Genomic DNA, 22106 nt, shown 5'->3' with positions numbered 1-22106 from the left:
GGCAGGCCTTGAGCGGCCGAGCCGCCCCGCTGCTGCCCACGCCTCTTTGTGTCTGTACTTTAACTGCATCGCACCCAACCCGACCAACACTCGGCGGCGAATCCTCTGGGCGGGCGGAACGGCGGGGATCCTGGAGGACAGAGATACCAGGAAGAAGGAAGGCTTCCCGTCACGAAAACAGAACGCAATCACGAACGACCGACGCCTGTTGTGCTCTATACCTGCATCTCGATTGCCGTAGCTGTTGCTGCGAGCGTTGCGGCTGTGTGCTGGGCGGGCACCTAGACGTGGCCGAGGGCGTCTCGGTAGGCCGCGAGGATCTTGACGAGGCTCTTTGACGTATTGTCGCGCGTGGCCTGGATCAACGAACGTACCTTGTCCCCGTCGTCGAGGGAAGAGGCGAATGCCGAATCGAAGACATCCTCCCGTCCCCGTCCCTGTGCGTGTCCATCTACCGTCGTCGCCGTCGTCGTCGCCTTGATGTGGTCGTCGACGATGTTTGAAATCGCGACGAGGTGGCTCCTCGCCGCCTCCGCTTTCGATGCAGGGCCCGTCGAGGACGAGGGCAGGACGACGACGAGGGAGTAGGTCTCGAGTGTCGTTGAAAGCAGGGCGAGGACGTCAAAAGGCCTCGTACCGTCCGCGTTGTCGGGGTCGAGGAGCGTGGCGATACGTTGCCGTCGTTCTGTTTGCCCCCCGTGACCGTGGAAGAGATCTCGGTCAGTCTGTCTTGTCGCGCTTACCTGGAACGGATCAGAGGCCGGAAGCGAGGGCCGGAACGTACCGCTGAAAAAGTGGTCCACGGCCAACTCGTCGACTTTATCCTGGCGGTGCGCCGTGACGAGGTCGTACATCTCCCCCTCGACCTCGCTCAACTCGGCACGATCCGCCTCGGTCGGTGCGTTGTCGGTGGCGGCGTTGAAGGTGGTGGGGCTGTGGAGGTGGTGCATGCACTTCAACCACCCAGTCTGCCGGAACGAGACAGGGCCAAGTGGACAGGGGTCAGAAGCTGTCGGAACGGCAGGCCAGGCTAGGAGATGGGTGCCAAGACAGGCAGAGCACCGGAGAGCTCTCAGACGCACCTTTGCAATCGGGCCGAGCGAAGTCTGCTCGATGATACTCGACGTCTCGAGCGGCTGGAAGTTGGGCAAGATGGAAAAGTCCCGCTGGTCGTGGCAGCCTCCTGAGCAGCAGCGGGGTTTGGACAGCGTGGAAGGGAGCACAGGCGTCAAAGGCAACGGGGAAGGAGCGGTCGATCAGCTGTGCCCTCGGGATGTCGTTTCGCGTCCGTATGCGGGCTCTGGGTCGCCTTGATCGACTCACGATCGAGATCCAGCTTGACGGCAGCGGTGAGCGATGCAATCTCCTCTGTCAGACGCTGGCGGTCCGCGGCCGGCACCTTGGTCGAAGCCAGGCTGAGCCTCTTGGACCGTGCCGACTCGAGACGCAGCACCTGACGCTGGATCGACCGCTCGACCATCTCGCCAAAGTCGACAAACTCTTCGACCTGCGCACGCCAGAGGACCCGGCACCGCCAAAACGGAAGTCAGCTACGCCACGAGCGCACAGATAGCACGGCCTTCCGTCTACGGCCACTGGCACTCACCCGGGAAAAGGTGCCGTGTTCGAGGCACTTGACGACCATCTCGGGCGTGGACCGCGAGTTCTCGTCGTATATCTCCTCGGCGGCGACAATCGCCTTGTTGACGAGCAACTTGAAGCCAGTCTCCGAGGTTTTGCTGTTGGGCGTCGCCGGTGCCGCAGAGACGCCAAACGTCGAGACGCGGTCGCTGATGAGGTGCGACAGCGTGTCGTTCTGGATCACCTTGATGCCGATCAGATTGTAGTGGATCGAGGCTCGATCGTAGCAGCCTGTGCCGCGACGCAGAAGGGACGAAGCGCGGGTCAGCCTGGAAGTCGAAATGCAACAGCGAAGCGCTCAGGCAGCACTTGCCGGCTCACCCAGCATCAGGTAGCATCGGATCAGGAGCATCCGCAGCTGGTAGCCCTTCTTGCTCTTTCCGCACGCAAATTCGAGCAGCGTGACGGCGCGGTGGAGGATGCCGATCCTCGATCGAGGCGCCAGGTGACACGCCGAGACCAGCGACTGACATGCGAGCAAGGCGAGATCGTCGGCCGGTTGCATCTCGGTGTCTGGGAGATCCTTCCCTACAATGCGCAAGAGCAGGCGAATCGAAAGCTTTGTTGTGAGCAAGACGGAATTCAGGGCGGTCTGTCATATCACAGAAGGAGGTTGACGGCCCCGCCGGCCACTCACCGATCTCGAGGCCCTGCAAGTACTCCTTGAGCCTGTCGGCAGCGAGCCCAAGCTCCCGCTCCAGAGTGATCTGCTCCCGGGGCCAGATGGAGCGCTGGAGCTTCGAGATGTTGATGTTCCACCTCAGCTCCTTTTCCTCCTTGACGGGAAGCGCCTTGCGCTTGCTCTCCAGCTTGCTGCTCAGCTGCGCCCGGTGGTCCGAAGAGACCAGCATGAGGTACGGCAGCACGTCCTCGTGACAGCATGGCTTGGAACCGAACGTCTCAAAGTAGCGTGCGATCAGGTCAGATGCTCGTTCCGAAGTCTCGACGCCTGCAGAGGCAGGCGCACCCTGACTCGCCCTGAGCACCTCCAGCTGGGCCAGCCGTGCCGACCGGTCTTGCTTGCCTGTTGCCGACGACGCCAGCGAGTCGATGAAGTCAGAGGCCCGCTCGATACTGTCGCCGCCGATCCTGGTGGAAGCCTGGATGAAGGCCAGCACATGGGCCCAATTGCGGCTTCTGTACGACGAAGAGGTGGAGAGACGGCAGGGCTGAGCAGACGTCAGTGCTGGTCCGATGCTTCTACGCCTCCAAAGGCCATTGCGCCGCCACTCACCCTCCCTCGAGCTTCGCCTGCGCTTCATCCTTGACGAAGTTCCATTCGCCAAGCTCCTCCGCCAGCTCTCTGCGGAGAAACTCGAGGCTCAGGCTTCGCTGGCACAGCTTGCCGCCGGGAGAGTCGGCTGCGGACAGCAGGGCAAAGGCGTCTGCCTTCTTGCCCAGCTTGTTCAGCACGCTGAGCTGCAGGGCGAGCTCCTCTTCGGCATCCTCGTCGAGCGGCTGCTGCGTCTTTGCTTGGTTGGCGATCATCCGCTCGCACAGCGGCAGCGCAAGCGCAGCGGCAGGCTCGCCCGTCTGGCGCGAGAGGAGGATGTAGCTCTGAATCGACCACCAGAAGTACTGCCACCGGAGCTTGCGCTCGTTGCGGCGTCCGTCGAAGGACTTGTGCATCTTGAAGCTGGTCTGCTGCGCCTTCTGATACTGCTTGTGCTTGATCATGGCCGTCACCGCCTGCCTGGCGAGGTCCTCGTTGCTGGGCTGAGCCTTGGAAGCCTTTTCCAGCAGGACGACCTCGTCGCTGCCCCTGCCGAGCCTCGAGAGGGACCAGGTGAGCGGGTGCAGGGCGGCATCGTCCCCACCCTTTGTGAGGTCGCGCTTGAGGAGCTCGTCGCAGATCTTGCTCGCCTCTGTCTTTTTTCCGGTGCGGATGAGGGCGATGGTCTTGAGCGCGCTGGCCAGCGAGAGAGTCGGCTGTGCGGCGAGGATCCGGTCAGCGTGCTTGATGGCCAGCGGAGCGTTGCCGGTGTCGATGGCGCTGTAGATGGGTGCGCACGTCCGCTCCGCCAGCATCGATAGAGGGTTGAAGGCAGCCATGGTGGGCGGGAGTAACGACCACCTGAGCGCGCACAGGCGGCGGAAGGTCCGACGAAGGAGCTGCTGCACGGTGGTGGTGGCGGCCAGAAATCGAGGCGGTGCGACAGAGAGAGGCGCGGAACCCAGTCCGAGACCAGGCCAAACGAGGGTGCGGTCCCTCGAAGCTTGTTCACGAGACAGGAGTTGGCGGTACGGTGTTGCGGCTCCGATCCGAGCTTGGCCGAGAGAAGAGATAGACTAGTGCGGTTGTATGCACAGTTGTGAGGATGGCGATAGGTGATGGCGATGATGAAGGCAAACGAGGGCCACGGACCATACCGCAGCCAGCCAGACCAACACGAGGTGGAGACCTTCCAGACGATCACCCGAGCGTCGAGAGGCGATTTGATTGAGACTCAAGGCTGTGCCCGTGCCCTGGCCGCGTGTGGAGTGCATCGGTGCCGACGGCGAGGCGGGCGGGCGATGGACGCTGTCGGGGCTGGCCGCCGTCCGACGACCGCGATTGACATCCTTCTCAAATGGCGGACGGACCCCTGCCGCTCGCTGACCGTCTATTCCATCGTAGCGTCTCGACATCATCTCCCTCCGTCCAACAGCATCACCTGCGCCACGCAGCCCCAGCCTCTGGCCCGCCCATCGGCCTTCCGCAGTCTTCCACCGTCGCCTCCCTCGCTCGCACTGCGACACGTCGACCATGGCGGCCACTCGGGTCCTCCTCGCGCCCCTCTCGGGCGTATTCGTGGCCACCTCGCTCCTCTACACCTTCCGGCACACCATCGCCGTCCGCACCCACGACACCGCTCTGGCGCTCCACGATGTCAAGATGAGGCTCGACGACATCGATCCGGACAACTGGGACAAGGAGGGCAAGGAGAGAGTCTCGAGGGAGAAGCTTCGCCCGGCTTACCTCCCACCACAGAGATTGAGCGTGACCGAAGAGGTCAAGGCGCGTTGGAATGTGAGTAGTACCCCTGAGCTGCCGAGATCAGGCGTCATCCTGGAGGAGAGTATGTGGATCGCCTCCGTCGCCGCTCAACCTGACCCACCCACCATGTCGCTCCCCGCTTGCCCGCCCGGACCCACTATGAACAGGAGCAATTCCTCGCAGGTGTCCACGCCGTGTCCAACGCAAACTACTACGATCTGCTCGCAAACGGCCTGTCGAGTGCGCGCTCGCTCGCGCGACGCCTCACCTCGCAGGTGTCGGAAGAGTCGGGCTCCATCTCGCCCGTCACCGGCAAGGCGGCGGCGGCGTCCGGCTCCGGCCTGGTCTCGACGGCCGGCGTGTCCCTGCGGGAACCGACCAACGTGGTCCAGGAGACTATCCAGGAGATCGACAGGCCCGGATCCAAGGTCGGCTCCAGACTGGCCAGGAGCTTGGGCATCGACGCCGGCAAGGTGGAAAAGGTGGTGGAGGCCAAGACCGGACCCGGGCTCGGACAGGTGGGGCAGGGAGGACGCGGCCGCACTTACTACCTCGGCGAAGGCACCAGCCTCCGATGATTGCTCCTACAGCAGCCCTTGGACAGTACACGCTGAATCCCAGACCTTGATCTACACTACACGCTGCTGGTGCCCGAGACACCGACCACTGGGCGCTCTCGATTTATCGATCGCTTGGGCTGATACGTAACGGCTGCGCCCACTCGGAAGGTGGGTGATAAAGTCTGATTTCGCGGTCGTTGCCAGCGTCACGGTATGTAACACGCTACTGCACGTACTGCTGATGCCGCTTCATCTCTGCCCCTCTGGAGACGCAAAGGAGGGATCCTGAGCGACCGAAGAAGCAAAGGCAGCTTCACCCACACAACCTCTTCTCGGCGTGGCAGCCGCACCCACAGACAGAACGAGATTGTCCGCCGCGCATCGCCCGGGCCGAAAAACATACCGCGGGCCTGCTGAGCGGTGGCGGCGGTCGTCCAGGCCTCTCGGCCCGTCGCGACAATGGTATGGCACCGACAGTCAACGCGGGCGTTTCAGGGACGCACCACGCTCAGAAGACGACGGGCGTCGTAGACAGGGCAGCGCCGTCCCCGACCCTGCTGTTCCATGCAACGCCAGCTTGGCAAGGTCAGCAAAGGCGAGGCGTGGTACATACAACGTACGTGATGTACGTTGGTCTGTGCCTTGGCATCCGACTCGCACTCCGAGTTTGGCCCGGCCGGGATTGCGGTGCCGACAAGGTTGACGAGTCTAGCGCAGGATCGGTCGTGGTCACTACCCACCCACCGGACCTCGTCGTCGCGTCGCCGGAGAGGCTCCCCCCCCCCCCCCGCGCAGGCTCGACAACCTTGCCAGGACGGCAACGACGATGCGACAATACGGTTGCTTCCCCCACCTTCCGAGTCGTGCGCAGCGAGCTCGCCGCTGGACGCCGTCCTGGCCGCGCCCCGAGCAGACGCGGTTGCAACGGATATCGACCCACTTCCTCGCACCTCAACGGCATCTCTCGGTCCGTTGCGCGCTTGTTCGGCCAGTGGCGCTAGCTGTTGGACGCAGCTCATCGTTCACCCTCGACGCTCCCGCCTGGCGATCGTCCAGATGGAGCTGGGCCGCGTCGGACAATAGGGCCTGGTGGGGCCTCGAAAGGTATAAGTACGCGGCCGCTTGGTGTCCTTCCATTCCCGTCTCCTCATCCCTTAGCACTCCTCCCCTCCCTCCCCCTAACCCTCACCCTCTCCTCTTTACCCCCAGCCTCCTAATCACCTTCGTCGCATCAGCACCATCATGCTCGGCAAGACCTTCTTCGGCCTGATGGCCATGACCTTGGCCGTCACCGTGCCCGCCGCCGCCAAGGGCCACGGCAGCGACCAGCCTGCACCGGCGCACAACGCGTCGTTCGCCGTCTACTCTGGCCTCACGTGCTACGACCCCAACACCAAGGACTACATGGACCCCCACGCACCCAAGACCGTCGACCCCACCACCGTCAAGGCCTACCACAGCGACAGCACCAAGGGCAGTTCTCCCAATGACCCCTTCGGTCACGCCGGCATGCTCACCAACTCGATCAAGGCCGGTGAGTATTAGCAGTCTGCCGTGGCTGCACTTCCGCCTCGGAGCTGAGGAGACAGCCGTCAAGGCGTTTGAATGACATCGAAGCTGACGCTTGGATGCGTGTATTCCTTCTTCCTTCAGAATATGTTGCTTCCGGCCCTGGCGCTTGCGGCTTTTACAGGGACACTTCGATGACGGCCTGCCTCAACTGGAACTGGACCCTCCCCGGCCGCCAGAACCTGCCGGTCGACAACGCCACCCGCTTCCCCTGCAACACCTGGGTCGAGGTCAACTACAACGGCAAGAAGATCCAGGCCCGCGTCCAGGACAAGTGCCCGGGTGCCGGATGCGACGGTATCTGGCTCTCCAAGAGGGCCTTTGGCCTGCTTGCCGGCAGCGAGGGTATCAAGGCTGGCAGCCTGCCTCCGGGCTCCCTTGACTGGAAGTTCCTTAACAGGCCTCCCTGCTGGGCCGCCTGGGGCGGTATCGGCGGAAACACCCTCGACGGCAACGTTGACAAGTGCGAGCCTGGCACCTTCGACGACTACGGCAACGTCTTCGACGGACTGAAGACAGGCAGCGACCGCGTTGTTGGACCCGCCGTTGCCGAGAAGTGCCCCGCCACTGGCTCCAACGGACCCAACGTCCCCGACGCCGGCTCCAAGGGTGGCGACTCGGGCTCCAAGGGTGGCGACTCGGGCTCGGGTACCAAGAACAGCGTAGGTACCAAGGCCGACTGCAAGCCTGGCCAGAGCGGCTCCGCCGACCAGGGCAACAAGTCTGACTCCCCCGCTGCCCCCGCCGCCCAGCCCCAGAGGAGGTCGCAGTCCGGCTTCCGTCGCGAGAGGGCCTAAGGCGTCAGCTCCGACGAGGTTGGCGGTTCCTTGCCTGGCGATTTCGTCCACCTTAGCATCGCCTCCGTGTCATGGTACAGTAACTGGTCAGCAACATCCTCTCCGTCAAGCTCGACAGTCCTGTCGCGCGCCATGGACGATACATCCCCCTTCTCCCCTCATCGCTTCATAAGCCACCCCCTCCCCCCTCCCTCCCTCTCACCGCCTCTCCTCCATTTCGACCTTCATCTACACGCCACCGTATGACGAGGAGAGTAGATAGGAGAGCGTAGCATATGCTTCCGTCCCCTCCTTGCTCCTCGTCTCCCTCCCTCATCCCCAAGCAGTCATGTCACCAACGTCCCGACCCAGTGACCCTCTTCGTTCCGATAAGACCTCCGTGGGCGTCCACATTGTTCACGTTGTAATGGCACGGGCAAGGTCCTTCTTATTTCCCACTTTACTTCTTTGCCGCGTGGCAGAGCAGAGGGCGAGAGAGGAAGAAGGATACGGGATGGATGAGAGATTAGACGAAACACGGGTACATAGATGGTGGCTGAGGCGGGGTGACGGAGGACAACGGGGAAATAAGTGGGAGTTGGCACATGATCCAAGAGGTCTGGACGGGGGAGGTTCGTTGAGGATGTGGGGACGTGAACGGGTAGAGGGAAGAAGCTCGGTGATGAGAAGGCGAGGGAGGCAAAGGGGATCGAAGGGGGGCGGAGGCGGATCTCTGTCCTCTTGACTGCCCGTACCGCATCGACCTCGAGGAAACAGCTCGAAGACAAGGCAGCGGAAGGGGGGGCAAGGCTAGAAGACGAGATGCAAACGCAGCCCCGCACCCGACTCTGAGCGTTTTCCAATCTGGGCCATGAGAAAGCATCTAGCAGCCGGCGAGGCCGATGCGCTCCTCGAAGTAGGTGACGCCGAGCTTCTCCTCGACCTCGGAGAGGACGCCGCCGAGGGACTCGTCGACGAGCTCGACGAGGTCAGTGATGCCCAGCCCCTTTTGGATGAGGCACAGGCCCTTTGCCACGATCTCGATGTCGCTCTTGCCCTTTTCCGACTTCTTGGGCTTGGCCTCGGGCGTGCAGTCGAGCAGACCCAGGGCGTCCTCGACGGCAGTGACGCCCAGCTTCTTGTCAAGGTCCGTGATCGCTCCGCCGCTACCGGGTGATCAAGAAGGCGCCAGAAGTGGAGAGCGAGAGTGCGAGTTAGGAACCTCGGACCGTGGAGCGCGCGAGCTTCGAGGCGAGGAGGGGGAGGCAGGACTCACAGTGCGGTGTCGACAAACTCCTGGGTAGACGTGACGCCGAGCGCCTTTTCAAGCTGGCAGATTCCCTTGCCAATCACCTGGATGTCTCCCTTGGGCGCCTTGGTCTCGCGCGGCAGCACCGAGCCGTTGACGGCCGAAACGACGACGAGCGCCGAGACAAAGAGGGACGAGGTGGCGGTGAAGAAGCGCATCTTTTTGGGACGTTAGGGGGGAAAGGGTAGCTGCGAAGGAGGGGAGAGGGGAAATGGAAGAGGTATCGTTATGAGGGGATAGGAGAGAAGAGGAGGGGTCTGATGAGGCGAGAGAGGAGGTCAGTGGTCGTGGTCGAGGCGCCTCTTATGGGACTTGGACCTCGCCGTCGCCGCCCCTGGTGAGCCGCCGTGAGGAAGAGTTCAGCATCGGTGTACTCGCGATACCTGGCAGCAACGGCGCGGGAACGAGGAGGACGAGGAGGAGGGGGGGGACGGCAGGCGCGTGTTTGCGCTGCGCAAGCGCCAGCTCTGGTGCTCACGGTCAAACAAACGGCCTTCACTGCACGCCGCTCCCTTCCCATTGCGATGCTCACCTGCCAGTGCGGCGATAACGTAGCCTTCAACCTGTCATGGTACGGCGATCCGCCGATGGAAGCGGTGGCACGGCATGGGACGAGAGGAAGAACTCGTCTCCTCGCACAACACGAACCCGAACACCGTCGAGCCGTGACTGACACCGAGCTCGACCGCCCGTTCGACCCCGTACGCTATCTCTGGCTGAAAGCGAAGCGAGAGAAGCTAACGCTATCTCGCCGCCACCTTCTTGACCATCCGACGGACAGAAGGCAGACAGTGGACGCCATGTAGGTGCGGTTCTGCTCGGAGAGAGACAGGGTGGGGGGGAGCGATCGCGACGAGTTGGTACGGGAGATTGGAGCAAGGAGAGAGAGGGAGGGAGGGTCCTCCTTGCTGCCACCGTACCGACCGGTACGGTGCCTAGCATGGTGCTGGTTCTAGCCAGGAGGGACGCTGATACGGATAAGACTCTGGAGCGTGGACGACAATGATGCGCTAGTCGACTTCTTTGTTTCCACGCTCGCACAGCGTATGCCAGGCAGGCCAGGCAGGTCTACCGGCGTTCTGGGACGCGGTAGGTCCTGGACTGTAGCAGGAGCGCGAGGACGATGGGTAGCCGACGAGTAGATACGACGTCGACACGAACGGTGCAAACAGACCGAGCGCGAGGACGCTCCTCGAGGCAGGCCAAGCGGGCACGCGGCCATCGAGCGGCGATAAGGGGTCGGACAGGGAGCCCATCCACCGAGCGAGCAAAGGCTCGCGGTGATGATAGCGGGACCTGAGCGCGAACTAGTTGCAGTGGCCTTCTCGCTTCGGCGATCATCGACCTCGACGGGGAGTAAGTACGCTGTGATCGTCGCCGGCCTTGCTTCCATGACATGTCGGCCTTTCCGACAGCTCGATAGCGCGTAGTTATGCGCTCGCGATCAAGCAGGCGAGTCGAGTCGGTTGGCCTTGACGAGGTCGGGTTCGTATCTCCAGCTCTTGCAGATCCTCTACGCTGCGCCAACGCGCCGTGTGGCCAGGCCTCTCGTCTATGGTTTTGCCGCGTGCGAACCGAGGAACGGCGACTACATACCGTACCAGAGCTAAGTAGTGCCCATACAGCCCCGCCCGTCCGTCCCGCAGCACCACGGGTCTGTCGGCGTAAATCGACATCGTGTGGCTTGCCCCGCCCCGCCCGCCGCCCCAAGACAGGCACGGTGAAAAGTCATGCCCGCGGTCCTCCGTGTTGTTTGTGTGTGTGTGTGTGTGTATCGAACATCGAGCTGCCCCGGATTGGTGGTCGTGTCGTGTGAGCGGCGTCGTCGTTTGTTTTGGACCGATGCCTTGCTGGACAGGTTGCGACTGCGACTGCGAGTGGACCCTGTTGAGCCCACAACGGGGCACCTCACCGCACGCCGAGAGCGAGAGAGGCCGAGAGATAAGACAGCCAGCCATCCATCCCGCGCGTTGCTCGCCGCTAGCCGCTCGTCGATCCAAAGCAGTCAACGCGGTGGGACCAAGGTGCAGCCCTGACCTGCACCGCAACTGATCGTCCTTGCTTGCGCATACCCATCAAGCTGGCGGTTGCGGCGGGGTGGTGTGAAAGTGAGCGAGGCAAGGGCCGCCGCGCTATGACCGTACCGTATCTGCCCCCTCCCCGTCCCTTATCGCTGAGCAAGGAGGTGCTGGGTGAGGCGGTCAGACGCGGCGAATACATACGGCCGGCTCGAAGAGGAAGCAAGCTGGATCACAATCGAGTTCCCTTCAATCGCCGACACGACAGTCAGCCATGCACGTCCTGTTCGAGGCGTCGTCCGTGTATGGAAGTGGTACGGCAACGGTAGGTACGGTAAGTGTCTGCCATGATCGCCCGCGCCGTCGCCCGAGCTCGAGACAGACCATTGGACGGCCCTTGTCACGCCGTCGATCCTCTCGGAGGCTTTGCCCTTGCATTTCCTCCGCTCGCCCCGTGAGATCAGACGACCTCGAACTGTTTGTCCGCGCCGGTCTTGGCACGTCAAGCCCCCTCCCCTCCGAACAGATAAGGTAGCTATTCTTAATCTTCTTCCCTCTTCCCTCCTGGCCGAGTCCCAGGCCAAGCCTGCGATGTGCGCCCTGCTAGAAGGCTTCTGGTACGACGGGCCCTGGACCCACCGACCTGCCTGTGTGCGCTTTCACGATCGTCCACGCCCAATCGGATGCCAAGGTATTGAATCGCATGCACCGAAGCCCTCGCTGTTGCCGTCGCCGTGGAAGCTCGAATCGCCGCAATCGCAGCTTTCGAAGCAGGGGCGGGCAGGTCTCGAAGCAAGCAAGGAAGGATCGACCAAGTGTCGCAGTCCGTCGGTCATCGCGAAGGCTTGCTGCTCCTACCGCCGGGCTCTCTTCGTTCCGCCTCCTACCCTTCGATCTGGCAGAGACAGAAGCACGCAAATCACGATACGATTCCAAAGACTCAGACTCAGAGAGCCAGAGAGCGGGCGATACCCGTATCAGTCTTGTATCGACGCGCCTCGTTCTGAGAGGAGAGCCGACGCCGCTCGCTGTCGCAGTCGCAGGCAGTACATCCCCGCGCGGATTCGAGGCGAGGCGCTGCGCCTACCCTCGCGCTTTCCTGCTTTCGCCATCGACCCGGTCGGTCCGGTGTGACTGCCCGTCGACATGGTCACCTCCGGCAGCAGCGAGTCTGGAAGCGCGCGCAGAGCATGCATCCATCAATCACGTATCCACATCCAAAGACGTACCCGCTGCGGCGGTGAGCCATCGACCTGCTCGGCCCGAGGCCGCCCCGACTGCATCCGCGCATGCCGCCCGGCAAGAATCGAGGCGGGATGTAGATCGTACTGAGTCGATTCGATGGTCATAATGATGATGTTGTGATTGGACTAAGACGATGACATGGTGATGATGATGACGATGATGATGAAGATGCTGCTGACGACGACGACGGCGGTGGATGTGTGTGTGGGGTGTGTGTGTGTGCGCGCGTGGTATAGAGCCAGGAGAAGTGAGAAACAATCCGGAACAGTCGGTGGCGAAGGAGGGCCGATGCGCTCCGCGAGCAACATGAAGGCTGTGAGGAGCAGGAGGTCGAGGTTGCACACGTCCACAGGCCCCGCCTCAGTAGTCCATGGCTACATCGCCGTCGGCGGCACTGAGCGAGCTCGACATGCGGTCGGTGCTGGCCGAACGCTGCCTGCGATCCAGACCGGCGGTGGTGGGCGTGTGCGACACCGTCCTGGCATGGCCCGACTCGACGCGGTCGGCCATCTCGACGTCGTCTTCCGAGGCGTGGCTCCGCATCTGCGCCCGGTCGACGTCGCGGAAGCTTCGCACCGGGTTGGCCGACAGCGGAGACGGCGTCATGATGGCCCGCGTCGGATGGAGCGCAGACGGACCCACGCTCGAAGATCCAAAAGAGTGCGGCGCCGAACCGACGGGCGTGGCAAAGCCGCTGATCGACCGCTGCTGCTGCAGACGGTGGCTAAACGGCTGGTGAGCCCGCGAGGCGGTCGAGTAGTGTGGCTGCTGGTGGCCGTAGAGCGCGTGGTACCGCGCCCTCGGCGCGTGCAGCTCATCGTCTGAGCGGCCCTCGGACCGCGCACCCTCGTCCTGCGACGCGCCAACGTCGGGCGACGACGAGCGGTCCGGCGACGGGATCTCGGCTCGGACCTCGGTGAGGCGGTGCTGCAACCCCATCCCGCCCACCGTCCGGCTCGGATCCCAGTGGCCCAGCATCTGGTCAAAGGCGCCGTCGCCAAAGTCCTGGTCTCCCGCAGCCCCAGGAGTCGCCCTCCCTCCAAGCGCCAGCTCGTCCTCGTCGGCGTTCTGCGACGCGATGACGGGCGGCGGCAGAGGGCGACCCGCCAGGTCGGTGCGCTGAGGCGCGACGATGGGGACCTCGTGGGCGCCTCTGTTGCGGCCACCGGCAGCGACGGCGGCAGCTGCAGCCGCGGCCGCCACGGCCGGGTGCATGCCCTCGGTCTCGACCATGCGCCGGTCGAGCTCGTCGTCGCTGAAATCGGAGCCGTCGATGGTGTCGACGCTGGCGAGGCTCGAGACACGCCGGTCCTGCAGGTGGCCGCCCGCGAGCGTCGAGGGCAGTCCCCGCGCCCCGACAATCTCGTGCAGGCGACGGGCTCGCGGCTGATTGTCTGCAAAGCCAGGCTGAGAGCCAGACGCCTGCGGCGGGTCGTCCTGTCGCGGCGTCATCTGGTCCAGATCCTGGCGGTTCAGCGCTTCGAGACTGGCAGAGTCGAGCTGACTTCCAGCGGTTGAGTGGAGTTGGCTTGATGGGGCTACGTCGGTCTCGTCCCTGCCGCGTGCGAGTTGGCTGTAGGCGAGGTGCTGCACGTGGCCGTGGTTGTGGCTGTGGCCGAGTGCCTGTGCACGCTGCTGCCCGGGCAGGTGCGACGGGACTTGCGAGCGCTCGGGCGATCGGGCGGCCGCCTGCGCCGGCTCCTGCTGGTCATTGCCTGCTGCAGCGTGATGATGGTGGTGATGGTGATGGTGGTGGTGATGATGGTGGTGATGAGGGAGAGGGGCAGCAGTGGCATGCTGACCTGCGGCTGGCGGCTCGAAACGCTGCGCCGCGCCAGCTAGGTCCTCGTCCATCGTCTGGCCGGCGGCGAAACCGATCTCGCCCGGCCGCGTCCCGACGGCCCCAACGGCCACCACGGTCGGGTGGGCGCGGCCGTCAGCGCCATGGGCGTGCGTGCCGCGGTCCCTCTCTCGCTCCCGCGCATCGCCGTCGTCGCTCCTAGAGCTGCACCAGAAGCGGTGGCCCATCTGCCACCCCTTGCTCTGGCACTGCTTCGAGCAGTACTTTGCCTTGCGGCACCGGCGGCACTTGGCAAACTCGCGCGGGAACGCCTCCCACTTGCCGCACAGCATGTTGGCGCACTGGCGGATGCCGCCACGTGACTCGTCCTTGCGGCACGCGTTGCGCATGATGACGCCGGCCCAGTACTGGATCTCCATGGCGAGGCGGGGCGCCGGGTGGGACGAGCTGCTGCGAGACGAGCGCAGCGTGAACTTTTCGGCGACGGAGAAGACGTTGCGCTTCGGCGTCTCTGAGGGATCCCAGCTCCGCGACGTGTCGGTGGAGATGTTGAGATTCTCGTTGAGCACGTCGAGCGGCCCGACAAACTTGGTGTTGGCGAGGTCCGAGCTGTGGAAGAGGGTGCGGACATGGGCGTACTTTGAGAGATAGGCGAGCAGCTGCAGGCTGAGGAGGACCTCCTCTTCGCGGTAGATCATGTCGACGGTGGTCGAAGCGGCGGCCGCGACGGTGTGATGAGCGGGCTGCGCGACCCTAGCGGCGGATCCGTTCGCTCCAGCCGAAGCGCTGGGCGCTCGGCGCGAACGGTCCCGTTCCCGTTCCCGCTCGCGCTCACGTCCGGACTGGGCGCTGCCCTCGATGGCGGGAGCAGCCTCGCGGTTCCTGGACCTCGAGCCCTGCCCCATTCTCTCTGCAAGCTGTTGCTGGAATTCGGACTGGTTCAGCGTCTGCGTGCGTGCCGATGCAGCAGCAGCATCCTGACGGACGGTAGGCTCCGACACCATGGCCGCCGTGCTCTGAGCCGGTGTGTTGAACGCCGACGAAAACACCGCCGGAGCCTCTTGGTCGGCGAGCGGCGCCAGGGCTCTCCTCGTGGGTCTGGGCGTCCGCCGATCCTCTGCATCCTCGACGATATCTTCCGTCGAGCGCCTGTGGGAGGCGGCAGCGGCGTCGAGTTCGCTGTCATCGGCTTCGTCGGCGAACATGTCGGCATCCTCGACGCCCTCTGAGCCGCTTCCGCTGGCTTCGCCGCCGTGGCCGCGCAAGTCCTCGGTCGAGCTCACGTTCGTGAGGACGCCCGAGTTGGACGGAGCGCGGCTGCCAAAGTCAGCTCCGTTACTCTCGGGTACGCCAGCCGAGGGGAGCTCGCTCGAGGACGATGCCGAGGGCGACACGGGCGGGTGCAGGCGACCGCCATCGAGGTCGACCTGGGCGGGGGCGAGTGGCATCGAATCCAGAGCGTCAATGATGGGCAGGGGGCTGCGATCGTCGTTTCCACCGGGCAGGTTCGAGGTCCGCGCCTCGAGGAAGCCGTCCGACGAGCTTCGGCTCTCCATACCGGCCAACACGGTCGAAGCAGTGCTCCCCTCGAGCGGCGTCGTCGGTCGCGTCTCGCTAACAAGGTGACGCAGGCGGCCGTTGCTCCCGGTACGGCTCGACCGGTGGGCCGCGAGCTGGAGCGCCTCAGTCGCAGTGGGCTCGGCGGCTGTGGCCGCTTCGCTGATCTCGACGTCGACGTCGAGACCCTCGCTGCTGGGTAGCGCGGCCGGCTGGTGAGTGGTTGAGGAAGATGAAGCGCGCTGTCGCGACGTGACAGCGGCGGTTGCAAGCCTGGACGCGGCGGGCTGCGCAGATCCGGATGTGCGCGCGTCTGCGTCCTGTCCTGAGCGGTGACTTCGCTCCTCGCGCCGGTTCGACTCGGCCGCCTCGCGTCGCCGCTCCTCTTTGGCCTGCTCGACGCCGCGGAGGTAGGACTCGAGCACGCGGATGGTGACGGGCACCATGCCGGCCTCGACCACGCGCGTCCGGACGTTTTCGCTGCCGCGAACGCCGATGTTGACGACGCACTGGAATGCCAGGCTCCACTTCCAGATGGCCTGCATCTCCTTGATCGAGATGGCGCGGGCATTGGGCGAGGGGGTCTTTGGGATGGTGCGGAGAATGCGGATGAGCCTCTCGAGGCCGCCGTCGAGAGTGACCATCTCGCGAATGCGGGGCGAGGTCGAGGTGAGGTAGGCCAGATGGTTGAGCGAGTTGATCAGCGGCAAGGTGGCCGTGCAGTCGATGGCTGCAAAAGATGCCGTGCAAGCAAGGTGAAGCAGAGGACAACGAGGTGTCAGAGGGCGCGACAATTGCGGATGGGGAAGGGGGAGACTAGTCCAGGTTTCGTCACCGGCAGCGGCAAGTGGAATGGCAACGGGCCAGCCTGGCAGAGAGGTCCCACCCGCGCCGAGACGGAGTGGCGCGTGGAATCCGTCCAGCTTCTCACTTGTTGACGACTCGCGGTAGCCGGCCGAGGAAGGAGGAACAAGCTGCTGCACTCACCTCTGCGGTCATAGACGGCGGCCGAGATGCACACGCACGCCTTGTTTTGCGCCGGGTTGCTGAAGTTGGACTCCCTCATGATGGGCCACGGTCATCCGCCGCTCCGGCGATCGACGACAGCGCGACAGCTGGGCAAGAGGATGCGAGGGTGCAATGCGGAGCAGTGCGAGGCAGTCGCTGGGAAGTGGGCACGGCGCGGACGCAGAGGGACGGGGGCAGGGTGGCAGTGCCGGGACGAGAGACGGGCAGACAGGGCGAGCGAGGCCGGCGTCGAGCAGAGTGGCGAACAGAGTCGAGCGAGGGAAAGGGCGAGGGCGAGGTCTAGATGAGCCGGCAATGCAGCGCCACGCAGGTGGCCACGATGGCGCGTGGCAAGACAAGCGTCGAGAGTTTAGCTGGAGGTGCAGCAGCAGCAGACGAGGTGGCGTCGGTTGCGCTGGAGCGCTGGAGCGTTGATCTAGGCTGGTGAGAGGGCCTTGCCGGAGCGTGGCGGAAACAGGTGAAGATGCGCTGGTATACAGGTCTGTGTGTGCGGCGCTCGGGACTCTGCTGCGCGAGAGGGGTGAGGTGCGAGAGACGGGCGGTGCGGAGCGGAGCGGGTCGTGTTGCGATGCACTGGTTCGTGAGAGAGGAGATGCGAGGACGACGGAATAGACGGAGCGAAGGCGGCGTGTCTTGGAGCGCGGCGATGAGGATGGTGAGGTGAGCGGGTGGCCACTCGAGCGCCAGTGGACGGTGGCGGCGACGGTGATGGACTAGACGAGTGGTGGGGTTGCGGTGGCCAAGAGCGGGAGGCGACGTATTTGTATGGGTGGAGCCTTGCGATGCGACGCCGATGACGATGGCGACAGTGATGACGATTGTGACGACGACGGCGACGGCGACGGCTGAGGCTGCGGCTGCGGCGACGACGGTGCGAGGGCGGAGAGGAGGCTAGGCGGCCGACGCGGTGGTGGTGGTGGTGGTGGTGGTGGTGGGTTTTGAGCTAGCTGTGGTGGAGAGGGGAGCGGCGGAGGTCGATGCCCGAGCTGAGCTGGGCGGCCTGCTTGCTACTTAGCCCCACCAGTCCAGCCGGGCAAAGACGAGGCCGACGTGCCTCTGTCCCTTTCTCTCTCTCTCGACTCTGCGCGGCCAGGCCCCTCCGCCCACGCTCTAATGGCACTTCAAACCAGTTGAAATCCCCAAATAGTCTAATCCGAGTCAACGCAGGCCTGGCAATGGCAAATACGGCCTCTGTAATGCCTAGGTCTCGAGGGGGGCTCGACGGAATTAATACAACCCGAGCCCTCTGACCACAGCTGGACTCTCGACCCGACTAGGCGGTAGTTAACTACGACTTCACCTTGCCTCCTGCCTGGCCGGGCCTACGCAGCGCACCTCCTAACCGCCGCCGCCGCCGCCGCCGCCTTGCCGCAGCGTGGTACCCTCCTTCGGCGTGTGCGCCGCAGCAAGAGCAAAGAAACAGGCAGAAAGGCGAGATGTAGGGGGAGGATGAGGAGCTGGGCGGGTGTTGCGGTTGCCACGCCTTGGTTGACTTGTTGCAGCAGCTCAACGTCGCCGGGCGGTTGACGGCAAGGGGGCACCCAACGCCCTCTAGACGCGAGCCGCTTGACTGCTTGCCCTGGGTCAGGCGTGGCCTCGCCTTGACCTGGCTGCCTGGCCTACTCTTTCTCTCGAGAGGGGCTGGTGTCAGGGCCAGCGGGCCATCGTCGTCGTCGTCGTCGTCGTCGTCGTCGCCGTCTTGCTCTCGTCGTTGCTGACCTCCTTGCTGCGGGGTACGTGCAGTCTCAAGAGGCACTCGTTCCCATCGCCACCCCTTGTACGGCTCTCCCAATCCGCAGACCTGCCGGCGGTCCATGGGTCCATGGCTGGTCCTGTCGGCATCTCGTGCCCCTCGCCTCCTCCTGCCGCCTGCCATGCTCATGCCTACCGAGCCTTGACCCAAGGCAGCCAGAGCCAGCGCGGCGGTAAAGCCCCTACGGCCAACCCCCTGCTTCCAATGCCACCCGTTGTGGCGCCAGGCGAACTCCTCCTCTTCTTTTGCTGCCCTTCCCCTCTTCCCGCACCCGTCAAAGACCGGCACACCTTGCTCCGCACCCACGGGCAAGCGCACGCAGCACGACATCAAGAGGAGCGGGCTAGGTTTGCATGGCATTACAGGTTGATGGACAGAGGTGTGGGAACGGAAAACATCGGCGGCGAGGGCTTGGTTGGAGGGGTGCGGCAAGGGTCATTGGGGGGATGTAGTGGTTCGGATATAGACTCGCACAACCCATGCCGGCGCGGCCGCCGACATGGCGCGATGTTGTTGAAGGGACGATGCAGCGGAACTTTGGGCTCAACGGCGGAGCAAGAGTGAGAACAAGGCGGAAGAAGGGCAAAGAGGCGTGCCCGACATCGCCTGCCTCTCTGCCTGCCTCGGGACACACCGAGACGGACACCGCCGGCAGAGACGACTGCGCATGCGGCGACACGGAGCGGAGGCCCGGGAGATGGAAGACGAAAGGGGGAGAAAAGATGCTGTTGGCGTTGATGTTGTGGATCATGATGATGATGATGTTCAAGGCGGAGACGGGAAAACCGAGGCGGCGAGGCCAAATGAGCGTAGAGGGGTCGGCAAGGTGGTTTTTGAGAGGGAGGTCGAGGGCCGGATGCAGAGGGGCGTGGTCGTACAGGCGCGGGTCGCGCGGCGAGCTGAGGTTCGTAGACGGAGCAGGCGAAGCGGGAAGAGGTTGTCGTGAATGGGTCGGCGGTGCGACGTCGAAGGGCATCGGCATCGCTAGAGCGGCTGCTGGCCGTAGGGGTTGGCCGCCGAAGTCGACGATGCCGCCGCAGCCGCCGCCATCAGCGCATTGTGGTTGCGGATGGCCCACTTCCTCGCGTACACGCTGGCGCGGAGGAACTTCTTCTTGTTGGCGTACTTGCGGTACACAAACTGCTCCTCGATCGACGGGTCGAGCAGACGCTCGAGCAGCAGGTTGGCGCCCGGGACCAGCTGCTCCTCGGTAAAGTTGCTGTGGTAGACAAAGGCGTCGTCCCACTCGCCGGCGAGCATCTTCTTGGCGAGGAACATGCCGATGGCGGCAATCAGGCTCGGGCGGGCGCGCAGGAAGCGGTGGTCGAGCAGCGTGAGCTCCATGAGGAACTTGGACAGCGTCCTGGTCTGGATGTCGTAGTCGTCGGCCTTGGAGATGCGCCGGACCCACGAGTAGGGCGAGCAGTACGACGACACATTGAAGTCGAGCGTGGCAAGGATGATGCGCTCGCCCTTGAGGATCTCCTCGCGCGAGTAGCCGTTCTCCGTCATGAAGACAAACTCGTCGACGCCAGGCGCCAGAATCTCCTCGTACTTGGCCGCGATGAACATGGCGCTGACGCCGACCAGCTGCAGCTTGGCGAGGCTAACGACCCGCACGCTCAGGAAGCGATCGACAATGTTGATGGCGATCCATAGCGTCTCGGGCAACATGTGGTACCGCATGTGCACCTGCAGCAGCCAGTCGACGAGGGTCGCTCGCATGTGCCTGCCGGGGTGAGAGGCGGTCGAGATGAGGCGAGGCAAGTCGAGAGGCGCGAATGGTCAGCGATGAAGCAGAGGCAGTCATTCGCTAAAGGAGCGTGATAGATCCCGGCGAGAATCCGGCACTCACCACTGGATCTCGTTCTGGAACTCCATGTAGTTGGGGTTTGCCATCGTCTGCTTTTCGCAGCGGCTCATGTAGGCAAAGATCTCTGGCGCGTACTCCGCAACCATGGTCGTGTCTCTGACCTCGTCCGGTTCGAGGCCCATGACGGCGAGCTCGTCTTCGTGCGCCGCCAGCTCGGCGGGGATCTCGCCGCGCGCGACGGCCTCGTGGCGCTCCTGCTGTGCGCGCAGGGCGCGAGGGCGCACCACCGCCTCAGTGTAGCGGGCCTTGATGAGCGCGATCTTCTCCTGCGCCGCCGCCTCGAGCTCCGGGTGGAGTGAGACGATGCACTCCGGGTCAATGTCGAGCTCGAAGTTGTCGCTCTCCTCGGCCGACGTGACGCTCTCGGGCCTCGACGGCGCGCTGAGGCTGCCGGGGTCGAGCCACTGCTGGCCACCCTGCCGGAGGTCGTCCCTGCCAGACGAGTCGTCGTCGTCCTCATCGCTGCTGTAGGTCGACTCGACCTCGCTCATCTCGTCCACGGGGATGTGGCCCACGCCGGCGAGAGCAACGGTGTGGGCCTGCCCAGCGTCGACGGCAAGCGTCGCATCTTCGTCCTCAGAGTCGCTGCCGACGTCCTCGGCGAGCCGGTCGAGATCCGAATCGGCGTCGTCGATGTGGACCGTCTCGCCGTGCGATGGCAGGTCAACGTCCATGGACGCGGCAGCGCCCACCTCGTCCGCCGCCGTCGAACCCGCAGACGCAAAGCCGGGGCCTCGCTGCCCGCTGGCGATGGCCGCAACGCCTTCCGGTATGGATCGGCTGCCCGAGATCGAGGTGGAGCCGTTGTTGTGCGAGGCAGGCTGCGTCTCCCTTCGGATGCCGATGTTGCTGAGGGTGCGGCCCTTGAGCCCGGGCCCAGACGCCGTCGCGGCAGGTCGCAGGAGCTTGGCTTTGAGCGCATTGCGGTCGGCGGGATCCGAGGTCTGCTGTCATGGAAGGGTGGCAACGAGGTTGGAACGGATGAGGGCTCTGCTGGGTCCGGGAAAGGTCGACCTCGCCAATCTGCGTGCGACGACTCTCACCTTTGCTGCGTGGGCACGGTTGCTGACGTCCGACAGCGCGACCCTCGCGGGCCCGGTCCTCTGATCAGGTCGCACCTTGCCTGCAAGCGACGTCGTCGCGGGCGCCCTCTGGGCCTTGGCGCGGATGGCACTGCTGCTGCTGCCATCGAAGTTGTAGATGCGCTCGCCGCTGCGGGAAGCCGGGATGCCGGTGCGCGTGGCACGAGGCCGCGTTAAAGACGGCTGTCGAGGCGAGCGAGCGAGCGAGCGGAGGGAATGCAAAGGCTACGACGTCAGCCAAACGTCGACGTGGCGAACGCGCAGGATGAATCGGCCGAGATCGAACTCACCCTGACCGCTGGTTGTGCCATCGTGTGCATGTGCGTGACAGGGGGTGCAGAGAGCCGCGGATGCCTGTCCTGGTTCTGGCTGCGAGGAGAGAAGTCGTTATGGCCCTGGTGTCAGCTGTAGTCCTGCAGGTCATGATGATGAGCAGGACAGGATAGATCGCCTCTCGTGTGACGACTTACACTGGTGCGACCTCAGCTCAAAGGATGGTGGCTGGCGAGAGGCGAGGTGGGCGGCTTCGTAGCGAGCAACACGCGGTGCAACCGGAGAGGGAAGGGAAAGGAAGAGCGGTGCCACGGGTGAAGGTGCAGAGCTCGACTCAGACGGCCTTTAATGAAAGGGAAGGGAAGGGCTCAAAGCTGGCGCGAGCGCTGAAGGTGAGCCAGCTCTTAGCAGGCAAGGAGGACGCCTTCCGGAGATGAAGGATTGGCTCGAGGGTCTGTGCGTGCGAGTGTGATGCAGGCGAGAGGCAGCGTGCAGGCGTGCGACGGCGGCGCTGGCGGCGAGATGCGGTATGGATGGACGTGCGTTTGTGCGAGGCTGGCGTCGGGTCGTGCGAGCGCGGGCTGGCTCTTTTGTGTCCTTCCTTCCGAGCGTGGGCGAGGCGCTGAATGGACAGGGCGGCGCG

The 22106-nt window shown here is 64.2% G+C and overlaps 6 protein-coding genes across 6 annotated transcripts; 2 read left to right on the top strand and 4 right to left on the bottom strand.

Moving 5' to 3' along the window:
- Positions 1 to 281: 281 nt before the first annotated feature.
- On the bottom strand, positions 282 to 3693 carry PFL1_02000 (uncharacterized protein; the record flags this gene model as incomplete). The annotated part of the gene is made up of 8 exons (XM_007879511.1): positions 282 to 685; positions 785 to 968; positions 1083 to 1183; positions 1324 to 1507; positions 1607 to 1872; positions 1963 to 2169; positions 2279 to 2778; positions 2876 to 3693. 8 exons carry the CDS (start codon positions 3691 to 3693, stop codon positions 282 to 284), a joined length of 2664 nt encoding a protein of 887 aa, XP_007877702.1.
- A 694-nt stretch (positions 3694 to 4387) lies between these two features.
- Positions 4388 to 5196, top strand: PFL1_01999 (uncharacterized protein; the record flags this gene model as incomplete). The annotated part of the gene is made up of 2 exons (XM_007879510.1): positions 4388 to 4651; positions 4786 to 5196. The coding sequence occupies 2 exons, from the start codon at positions 4388 to 4390 to the stop codon at positions 5194 to 5196; spliced, it is 675 nt and encodes a 224-aa protein (XP_007877701.1).
- Positions 5197 to 6420: 1224 nt separating this feature from the next.
- Positions 6421 to 7544, top strand: PFL1_01998 (uncharacterized protein; the record flags this gene model as incomplete). Its single annotated transcript, XM_007879509.1, has 2 exons — positions 6421 to 6712; positions 6832 to 7544. 2 exons carry the CDS (start codon positions 6421 to 6423, stop codon positions 7542 to 7544), a joined length of 1005 nt encoding a protein of 334 aa, XP_007877700.1.
- Positions 7545 to 8406: 862 nt separating this feature from the next.
- On the bottom strand, positions 8407 to 8990 carry PFL1_01997 (uncharacterized protein; the record flags this gene model as incomplete). The annotated part of the gene is made up of 2 exons (XM_007879508.1): positions 8407 to 8689; positions 8800 to 8990. The coding sequence occupies 2 exons, from the start codon at positions 8988 to 8990 to the stop codon at positions 8407 to 8409; spliced, it is 474 nt and encodes a 157-aa protein (XP_007877699.1).
- Positions 8991 to 12455: 3465 nt separating this feature from the next.
- PFL1_01996 (uncharacterized protein) lies at positions 12456 to 16519 on the bottom strand (the record flags this gene model as incomplete). The annotated part of the gene is made up of 3 exons (XM_007879507.1): positions 12456 to 13810; positions 13898 to 16183; positions 16441 to 16519. 3 exons carry the CDS (start codon positions 16517 to 16519, stop codon positions 12456 to 12458), a joined length of 3720 nt encoding a protein of 1239 aa, XP_007877698.1.
- Positions 16520 to 19219: 2700 nt separating this feature from the next.
- PFL1_01995 (uncharacterized protein) lies at positions 19220 to 21510 on the bottom strand (the record flags this gene model as incomplete). Its single annotated transcript, XM_007879506.1, has 4 exons — positions 19220 to 19964; positions 20091 to 21052; positions 21152 to 21373; positions 21481 to 21510. The coding sequence occupies 4 exons, from the start codon at positions 21508 to 21510 to the stop codon at positions 19220 to 19222; spliced, it is 1959 nt and encodes a 652-aa protein (XP_007877697.1).
- Between the last annotated feature and the right edge of the window lie 596 nt (positions 21511 to 22106).

Source organism: Pseudozyma flocculosa, assembly GCF_000417875.1.
Source record: "Pseudozyma flocculosa PF-1 unplaced genomic scaffold scaffold00005, whole genome shotgun sequence".
Lineage (NCBI taxonomy): Eukaryota > Fungi > Basidiomycota > Ustilaginomycetes > Ustilaginales > Ustilaginaceae > Pseudozyma > Pseudozyma flocculosa.
Note: the sequence above shows the minus strand (reverse complement) of the source record. Positions and strands in the feature narration are given on the sequence as shown.